This window comes from Urtica dioica, chromosome 7 (genome assembly GCF_054948205.1).
Source record: "Urtica dioica subsp. dioica isolate 48M chromosome 7, U.dioica_male_clone48M_v1_H2, whole genome shotgun sequence".
Lineage (NCBI taxonomy): Eukaryota > Viridiplantae > Streptophyta > Magnoliopsida > Rosales > Urticaceae > Urtica > Urtica dioica.
Window position 1 is genome coordinate 12,540,607 of NC_142762.1, and position 10,110 is coordinate 12,550,716.

Genomic DNA, 10,110 nt, shown 5'->3' on the forward strand with positions numbered 1-10,110 from the left:
AAGATATCCTAAAAATGTTTTGAGGATATTTATTCATGAGCATACTTCTTTTCTTGTTGCAGAGCAGATCTGATGGAGCACACATGTGTAGACGAGCTTGCTGAACAATGTCGGATTCAAGCCCGAATTGTAGAGAAGCTCATGCTCCGTTTGAAGATCTAATTTCCCCCTAGTTTTATTACTTTCATCTTTGGATTTATTTTTTGAACATGGGATGTGTCATTTAATAATCCGAGGTTTTCTGGACTGTAGTCTTTATGGTTATTCCAGAAATGATGAATCTTTCTTTCTTTATGTTTTATTACATTATTTATGAACACATGGTTGTGTCTTTAAATATTTCCTTCTATAATTGAATGCCTTGATTGCTTTTATGATATTTGAATATGCATGAATGCTTATGTCCTTATGAAAAAGATATAGAATATGAAGGTCACGTTTTTCCGTTCATATGCTATATAGAAGCACAATAAATAAATATAAATATTTTTAAGTTATTATCTCTGTTAGAATTTAATTAGCTTTTATTGCTTCATTAAATTCTTATGTTGAATATGTTTTATTGTTTAAGAACTATTTAGAGCTTTGAAAGCGTCTAAATAATTATTACCATTATTCGACAATGACTTGTGCGAATAATAAGTAATAAAGGAGACACAACTAAGAGTTAGTGTTGATGATGAATTAAATTAGTGGGAGCTTCCTTAATTGGAACCTAGTCACTAATATTCGTATTGATTGAGTGGGAGCATCCTTGAATGGAACCTAGTCACTCTAGATTTATTGATTGAGTGGGAGCATCCTTAATTTGAACCTAGCCAGTCTAAAATTCAATAATCGAGTAGGAGCATCCTTAGCTGGAACCTAGCTACTCTTATTCATTGACATAGTGGGAGCATCCATAAATGGAACCTAGCCACTAAATAACCAATATTATTGAGTGGGAGCATCCTTAATTGGATTCTAGTCACTATTGTTCAATAAAAGAGTGGGAGCTTTCTTTAATGAAATCTAGCCACTTGTTGTTCAATAAATAGCAATATCCTTCACAGGATTAAACCCATCATTGAAGATGGCATCCTTAACCGGAATGTATATGCTATTATTCAATAATTAAAGTGGAAGAGTAATCAATGATTACCTTGCCACATAAATCAATGAATTGAAAGGAAGGATAATTTTGAATTATCTTGTCGTTAAAATCAATAACCTAGTGGGAGCATCCTAGAATGGATCCTTGTCACTCTCATCAACAATAAACTTTCCTTAAATGGAAAGACATGATCTTGAGATATCACTCTCGGTCATACTAACTTGTCTGAAAGTTATTAGCCCATATTTAATAGATCTACCTGTTAAGCTATTAGCTTAAAGGAATAGAGAGATCTATAAAAGGATTAATGAAATGGTTTAAGCTTTAATAAGCTATAAGGTAAGGGATTGAGCCCTTAAGGAGAGACACTATCATCAATGATACTCTTCTTTCTGATACCACGAACCACTTCATTAGGGATCTTCAAAATTGAAGATGAACTGTCCTTTGAGGATGAAGTTCCAATAACATAAAGACATGGATCGAAGTAGTTATACTACTAAACCTTTTGAAATATGAAAGGTAGATCCTAAGTACTTAACAAACTAGTCATGATTGTACATGGATGTTTGTTATAATCGATATTTTGAGAATGATCGATAAGTGAACTTTCGTATTTAGGAGGATAAGAACTTTCGTATAATAATGTTTATCATTATTAATCTCACTTGCTGTAATTGTGATTGACATCATTAATTCTGGAAAACGGGTATTCGCAGAATTAAATAAATATTTATGGTAGAATTGTTTATTTATTGTTTGATCAAGTAAATAAACAATTATTAATTATTTGTTTATTGTTGGACCAAGTAAATAAATAATTAATTGGGTTTTAAGCAATTGGGCCTTGCACACATGGAAAATTCGAATTAGGATTTTTGGCACTAGGGTTTGCGCAAATCTCCTTGGCCGTGTGCCATCAAGTTTGAAATTTCAATATTGGTATTTACCAATATTTTCTCTTTAGTTGTTTAAATAAAGGAGAGAGAAAAATATAAGATATTGTCCTATATTTTCTCCTTATTTAAAGGAAAGTATTTAGGAGAATATTTAGGAGAATAATATATTCTCCTTTATTATCTCACTAAATAAATTATTCTCTATTTAAATAAAAGAATAATATCCCATAGATATTGATCTGATGGATGAGAGAAAAAGTAGGATTCACTTGTTGAGATCCAAGGGCCTAGATTAAATCCTCTAGTGTGAACACAATAAAATGAAATAAAATATTCTGGAAGATTCCATGAATATCTCCTTTTACTACTATAAATAGGGGTTCATGAGAAGGCAAAAAGAAGCAATTTTTGTGAAAATTTCGTGCATCCTAGCCTTCCTTGGCCGTGCACTTCTGCTTCTCTTCCCCTCAGAAATTCGTTTCCATTCTTAGTAAAACAAGAGCGAGATCTCGAAACACCTAGTTTCGTGATCTAGTGAGATAAAGACTGTGCCCACTCATCTTTCTTATTCGTCTCGAAGATTACGTTTCGGAAGACTAAGGTGTCATCCTCGAGTCCTTCATTAAGACGACTCAAGACGAAGACGGATTGTGAAAGCTTTCAGTTCGTGAGCCAAAAACTGTAAGTATTCGTTTTTCGCTCTATATCGGTTGCTTGACTTACATGCTCTCGTGAATTAAATTAATTAAACATAACTAGATCTTGTTAATTATAACCATAATTTAATTAGCTTATGATCAGCGTAATTAATTATTTTTCCGCATTAATATGGTTATATGGTGGAATCATCTCAAACGAGTCGCATCGGAGCGATCGTTCGTGTCCGATGCGCGCTCGATTCACCGACAAGTGGTATCAGAGCGATTGTTCGTGTCTGATACCCACTTGATTCCCCAACAAGTGGTATCAGAGCGATTGTTCGTGTTTGATACCCACTTGATTCCCCAACAAACCTAATCCCCTCGAGAATCTTAAAATCTTTGTAAAGGCCATTGATATAGCTATCACTGACCCGAGAAGTCCAGTGCTCGGCAGAAAACTGCCATTCTGTCCGTTCGCGAGCCTCAGACACCCCATCTTCCTCCTCATCTCCAAGAATTCGGCCACTCGGACCCGGAGAGTCACTTTCTGGAGGAGGACTGCACCTCTCGCCTCAAGCGCAGGAGAACATGCTCGATCTGGATCGTTTTCAAGTCTCCTACCCCACTCGTGAGACTCCGATACAGTTGTTTTCGAGGACATTTCTTCCCTGCAATTACATTGGGAAGGATCAAAAATTTGATCTTTTAGTTCCCGACCCATGAGCACAGGATGAAAAGGTGGACGATGGAAAACCCAGGAGAGCTTTATAGCGAATACGGGCCGGTCCCAGCTAACTTCAGGGACGTGGTACCATTCAAAGTCCCGAAAAAATGGGACACTTGACCCGGAAGGAAGTACCACTTCCTTAGGATCAGGTTCGGTCATTCTGACTATTCGGGGATCAATCCTCAAATCAGGTCGAAACGAATCTCCCATATCCTATAAATAAGGGAAAAACCAAACATCCTAAGGAAATATGATTGTACACCTCGGGACTCCGAATAATCAAGAAATCTCAGCACCCAAATATTTATAAATCTATCAAAAACTAACGTGCATTGCAGGAAAACAAAAAATACAGATAAGGAAAAGCTTACCCAAAGATTTGTAGTGACAAAGACGTTGAGAAACGGATAATCAAAACAGAAATCCTCGCCGAAAAGATCGCCGAAATACGTGAAAACGTGGAGCGAAAAAAGAGGAATGAGAGAAATTTGGAATCGAAAATGAAAATGAACAGAACCGGCAGCCTCGCCTCCTTTTATACTTGGTCCTGATCGATCAAAAGAACGGTTAGGATTAAGCGTGTCAAAAAAGAACGGTCGCGACTCTCCGTGAGCAAAACGACCATGTTTAGAAACAAAACACATTCAACAAAGATGAGTTGAACTTCTAATTGGCATAAATCCGAGAAGAAGAAAAGGAATGTTCCTAGAGGAAAAATTAGTAAAAGTGTAACGGTTTAATTGAACAAAAAATTAAACTTATTCTAGTTCCTTATCATTTTTACTAAATACTAAGAAACTGGAAGGCTGCTGTTACTCATAGAATTCGTTGAGATCAAACGATCTAGTCAGTATTCCGAGAATAGAGATATCTAGCACAGAGTTCATACCCAAAGATCCGAGAATCCATGAAGGTTAAGGAGCGAACGTTCATATTAATAAAGAACGGACCCTATTACTCAGAACTTCGAAGTGAAGAGAAGACAATAGATTTAAAAGACTAGTTGGACAATAAAGCATGCGTAGTAAATAATCAAAACGCTCACCTCAACGGTGAACACCGAGAATAACACAAATAACCACCAACTCTTCATAAAAGAGAGTGGGGATCAAATAACTGCCATAGGACGTGAGACTGATCACCACGATCCATAGCACTCTCCCACGACATCCACTAACAAATGCTTGCTCCCAGATTTCTATAAATAGAGACATCGACAAGACCAAGAGACAGATTGACGTGACGAGGAAAGGAGGAACTAGTTATTGCTTCGCAATCTCGATGAAAGTAGAAGCAACTAGATCAACGGAGACTTTCCTGCTGCTTTCGTAGAACACTCTCATTTATATTGCTCTCTTGTATTAGATTCGTCTTTATCTAGAGAAAGTCTCGTCTAGAACCTGAGAACCTTCGAGGTTGCGTACTCGGAAATCAGATCACTTCGTGAGATAGGTGTAACCAATTTTTCAGGTTAACAATTTTGAATATTTATTGCGCTTGATTTAGCGTACTTACTCTTGCCTTTCAAAGTAAGAATTTGGTGATACTTTGGAGGTCAGAATTCTAAAGCTTCTACAACATTTAAACATGCCACAAAAGGTTGGTACAATTGTTTATGATTGCTCTAGATTTTATCATGCTTGCTTAGGTTTATCATGCTTGCTTAGGTTTATCACGCTACAACGGCCATAATACTTCTTGTGATGGTATCTCAAGCTCGAAATTTATTGCTCGCCGTTGTGAGCTCTCACTATTTGGCAACAACTTAGACATTTTATCACTTCCTTGTTGCCTTTGCCGGTTTGTTTGAACTATTGCCACATTTGCGATTGCCCCATCATTTCCTTCATTGTTATTGTTCTTGTTACCGTGGTTGGTGAAACTTGGATTGGAGGTTTTGTGGTGATAGTTGTTCCTTCTATTCTTCTCCCGTCGTATTCTTATTAATATTCATCCTGGTTATTGATTTTGATATATTTGATTAGGAATCGGGCTGTATTGCTCGTGAATGAGATTATAATTTTTCTAGTATTATATTTTAATTTATTAAAAAGTCGGCGAGATGTCGGCTCACCCAGTCCTTAGCAACTTCCGGTTTATAGAGAAAGTCATCTCTTCCTATATGCATTCCTATGCTGATAGTATTGTCTTGCCCATTTGGCCTCCTCATTTTTTGAAAAACAGTAGGAAAGAAAAGGTTCGATTTTTTTCCTATATGATCTAGCTGGGACTATAATCACTTGGTGGATTTTAGCTAATCAACGTTAACCATTTCCCCACTGTAGTGCAACTAATTTACACGATCAGAATTTCCTTCACAAACTCCAAATTGCTCAAATTTAAAAAATCTTCCTAATCAATCCGAGTCTCGCTGGCACGCACTCACCAAACAAACCTATCTAATCCTCTCTTCCCACACAACCCGAAAAATATAAAATAATTAGATTTTCCTTTTATTTATTTGGCCCTAAATCTGCTCAGTATTTGGAATATATTTTTAATTAGAGTGGAACTGTATATCTAAGTCTAACTCTCATGTCGAAGTCAAGCTATTGATGCCCATCAAATAATTCCTACTAACTCTCTCCAAAGTCGTCGTGGTAGCTTAACTTACGGGTTATTTATGCGCCAAATAGGAGCTTAGGTACCCAAAAGTAATCATCATTTCGATTTTCAATGAAGAAAGCGAAACAATACAGCTATAATCCACGCCACAGTTTCAATCCACAACAATCTATATATTTAAACAAAAGGGATTTAGACATAACGTGCACAAAATATATGATATGTATCCCTCTTTAACAACCAACGACACAAAACCATTCCAATCCCACACAACTTGTTTGTGATAATTAATCTCCATAATAAATAATCAATACTGATAAATATATATATATACATATATATATATATATATATATACAGTCACATATATATATATATAAGAATAAAAAAAACGAAACATAAAATAAATTAAAAAGAAAGATTTTAGTGTTTTGAGATTACAAACATCCAAAAAAAATAAAAATAAAAAATAAAAATAAAAACACATTGTGACCGTCATTTGTGATCAAAACTAAGGGAAAAAAAAGGGACCAACTGATTGATACAAATTACAATACAAGCCACACGAACGAGTAAAAAATGAAAGCGTGCCCTGTCTAATCTCTCAGTATGTACACACTCTAATGGAGCTCTCTTTTTTCTATCTTTTCTGTTAGCCGTTAAAGGAAAAAAAAAATTAAAATAAATCTCACAATAATCAACCATGGAATCCAAAATCCATAGCTGATTGATTGATTGGTGATCCCCTCTAAAAAAAAGAACATTCTAGACAAAGGAATCATAGTTATGGCAGAGCTCCTTTCTGAGTTTGTGCGAGAATAACCGGCAAGCGTCGATGCTGAGATCAACGGCTGCGGAGAGAGCTACGAAGGCCGCGGCGTCTTCTGCGCACGACACGTGGCCCACGCCGATCTCCACAGTCGGCTTACTGCAGCGCCCTTCTCCCTCCACGCGCGCCGACATCACGAACCCCCTGCACGACGTAAGCGCGTGGCCGCACTCGCCGAGGTCGACAAGAAACTTTCCGCCCTTTCCCGCGCTGATCGCCGACTCGGCAACCACGTTCCCCGACTCCACCGCGAACTCCGGCACGAGCTCGAACCGGAACCCTAGGTCGTCGGAGCCGCCGCGCTCGCGCCAGGCCTCGAGCCGGCCCCACGGCTTCCAAGTCCCGTCGGCTCCGGCTGGACGGAGAATCAGCCACGAGCCGGGGTTTGATCGGCTCACTCTGTCCGATCCCGGAGAAGCTACGAACGGAGTCACCATCGACGCCGCGGCCACCGGAGAACCGGAGAGATCGTGGACTGTGATCGACCATCCCTTTCTCTCCTTCACTGGCCTCTCTCGCTCGCTCCCGAACGACCCCAGCCAGCTTCGAGAACTATTCGCCTCTGACTGTATCGATCTGAAATGAAAGAAAAAGCAAACCCTAATTTCACACACAAAACCACCACGAATAAGGAAGAGAGAAAAACGCAATTATTTGAGATTCACACATGGCTTAGCAATTTTAGACCATACGTCACTTTTTCTTTCCTCTAATTTTGATTTCTCTTCAAAAATTGTATTTGTGTTTGATTGACGGACCTTGATCGGTGGCTATTGGTGTCTCCGGTAGCGGCTCTGAAGCTGAACTTGCAAGTGAAGACCGGCTGTCTGATATTCCCCTGAATCTGGAAAACCTGAGGGCTACACTCTGGTTCTCCGTCAAACTGGAACACGAATCTCGGATCCGGCTCGGCTTTCACGCTCAGATGAAACTGCGCCGACGAGGTTTTAGACTCCTTTCCGACGGAGATCCATCCATTGTGAAACGTGAAAGGCTTTGACTCCGTTCCGGCAAGCTTGATCGGGACGGAGACTTTGCCGAGGAGTCTCCCGGCGGAGACGCCGCAAGTGGTGCCTCTCCGGCCGGTGTATATGGAGATGTGGAGGGAGAGCTTTCCGGAGAAGATCGTCCTGGCTGAGACTCTATGGAGGTCGGACTTGCTGAGGTGGAACGTGGCGGCGACTGTGATAGCCTGGCCGTCCGGGAAGGACGTCTCCGGCGGGATATACGGAACCACGGCCGTCTGAAGTGGGAAGTTCTTGAGCTTGATTTTGCAGAAGCACGGCGAGGACGAAGGGTGGACCAGAGACCTCGCCGGTTTCGTCGCCACCGGGATTTTCAGAGCCAGATTGCCCACCGTAAGACGTACGAACGGACATGGATCCATTTTCGAAGCAGCGAGAAGGGAGAGAGATCTATAGCGTTTACGAGCGTGGAAATGCGTGAGAGAGCTTCGAAACCACCATTGTTGTAATCAGGCGTAACACTGAGTTTCGTCGTCTTCTTCCCAAACAAACGATTCTCTCCCATCCTTTGTCTTCATTTTTTTATTTTATTTTGCTTTTACAAAAATCTTGAAGAAGTTCTCTCAAATTATAAGCAACAAGCTGCAAATATATTTCAGCAATGCCACTCTATTTTCTCAATATGTCCGGAAAGCCCTGTTTTGGAAAAGAAAAAAAGAAAGTGTGCATGTGGCGTGGGGACGGTACTCCTGTAATACTGTAAACTTGAGGGGTGTGAGAGTAATTAAGTTTTAAAGTTTATTAGAGATAGAGAGAAAGAGACAAAGAAGGCATTGGAAGACAGCTGTGAACAGGCTGGCGAGGAGTGCCAGTGCGGACCGAAGTTGACGCCATTTCTCTCACTCCGTCTCTATTATAAAATATTAAAATGTGGTACGTACGTACTACAAGAACCTGCTTTTTGGGCCCCACTTGCGGCTTATCTGTAAATTTACGACACTATCCTTTGTCCTTGGAATTGAATTTTATTGGGTCGCTGAGGTTTTATTTGAGAAATTTATTTTATAGACCTAAAAATTAACACTTCCGGAAGGCAAGCATAGAGATGGTCTGTATACCTTCGATCCTACTCAAATGTCTATCGTGTAGTCATGTCGGTATCAGTCCACAGCTTCATCTATTAGTCCAGTCATACACAGTGTTCCTAGTGTGTCTAAGTCTACAAAATCTGTTGATTTCTCTATTTGGCATGATCGTTTAGGTCATTCGTCATCTCAAATTGTCAATTCTGTTATACGTAAATGTCAAAATTTAGTGTGTAATAAGAGTGTGGATTTCTTTTTCGATTCTTGCTGTTATGGAAAGATGCATGAATTTCCTTTTCCATCCTCGTCTACCGTCTATACTACGTCATTGCAACTCATTCATACCGATCTTTGGGGACCTGCCCATACTATTTCTAAAAATGGCTATCGTTACTATATCACGTTCATTGATGCTTTCTCTCGTTTCACTTGGATTTATATGCTCAAACACAAGTCTGATGCACTACAGGTGTTTAAGAATTTCAAATCGCAAGTAGAGTTACAAACCTCTCATAAAATCAAATCCATTCAGTCCGATGGAGGGGGTGAGTTTCAAGTGTTTAAAAATTTCCTAGAATCGCACGACATTGTTCATCATGTCTCATGCCCTCATGCGCATCAGCAAAACGGTCTTGCTGAGCGTAAACATCGTCATATTGTTGAGAATGGTATTACTCTCTTAGCCAAATCTGGTCTTAGCTTTGAGTTTTGGGATGAGGCTTTTCGAACTGCGGTGTATCTTCATAATCGTCTTCCCACGCCTATTTTACAAAACACCTCTTCACTCGAAGTTCTTGAGAATGTCAAACCAGATTATAGTCTTTTACGTGTGTTTGGGTGTGCGTGCTATCCTAATCTTTGTCCCTTTAATCGCCATTAACTTGATTACCGATCTGTTGAGTGCACATTTATTTGCTATAGTCTAAATCATCATGGCTACAAATGTCTCTCTCCGACTGGTCTCTTGTACATTTTGCGTGATGTTGTTTTTAATGAGCGTAAATTTCCACATAAAGTGTCGAGTGTCTCCTCTGGTTTGTCATCGGTTTCCACTGTCTCTCCTAGTGTGTGTCCTGCCCAAATTCCCATTGTTTCTGTGCCTCCTGTGTCAGCCATGACGTCTTTGACCAATGATGTGAATCGGCCTGGCCCTTTACCTGTTAACCATGTTCCTGTTAATGAGTGTTTAGTGGTGCAAACGCCGAGTGATACTCCACACCCTCAAGCTGCCTCATCGTCGGTGGGTTTGGTACCCACCTCGGTCTGATGTATCTCTCCGCCTGAATGTGTAATGACGGTGAATGCT

At 39.7% G+C, this 10,110-nt stretch overlaps 1 protein-coding gene across 1 annotated transcript; it reads right to left on the bottom strand.

The window, feature by feature from the left end:
• Positions 1 to 6,333: 6,333 nt before the first annotated feature.
• LOC149390243 (uncharacterized) lies at positions 6,334 to 8,449 on the bottom strand. Its single transcript, XM_089620140.1, has 2 exons — positions 7,513 to 8,449; positions 6,334 to 7,330 (listed from the first exon to the last, which is right to left on the bottom strand). The coding sequence occupies exons 1-2, from the start codon at positions 8,139 to 8,141 to the stop codon at positions 6,691 to 6,693; spliced, it is 1,269 nt and encodes a 422-aa protein (XP_089476266.1). The 5' UTR covers positions 8,142 to 8,449; the 3' UTR covers positions 6,334 to 6,690.
• Positions 8,450 to 10,110: the final 1,661 nt, after the last annotated feature.

Excerpts from the sequence above, each read along its gene's own strand:
- LOC149390243 (XM_089620140.1), bottom strand. The coding sequence starts at position 8,141 with ATGGATCCATGTCCGTTCGTACGTCTTACGGTGGGCAATCTGGCTCTG. Across the intron at positions 7,331-7,512 it reads ACCAATAGCCACCGATCAAG|ATCGATACAGTCAGAGGCGA; the intron begins GTCCGTCAATCA and ends CTTTCATTTCAG.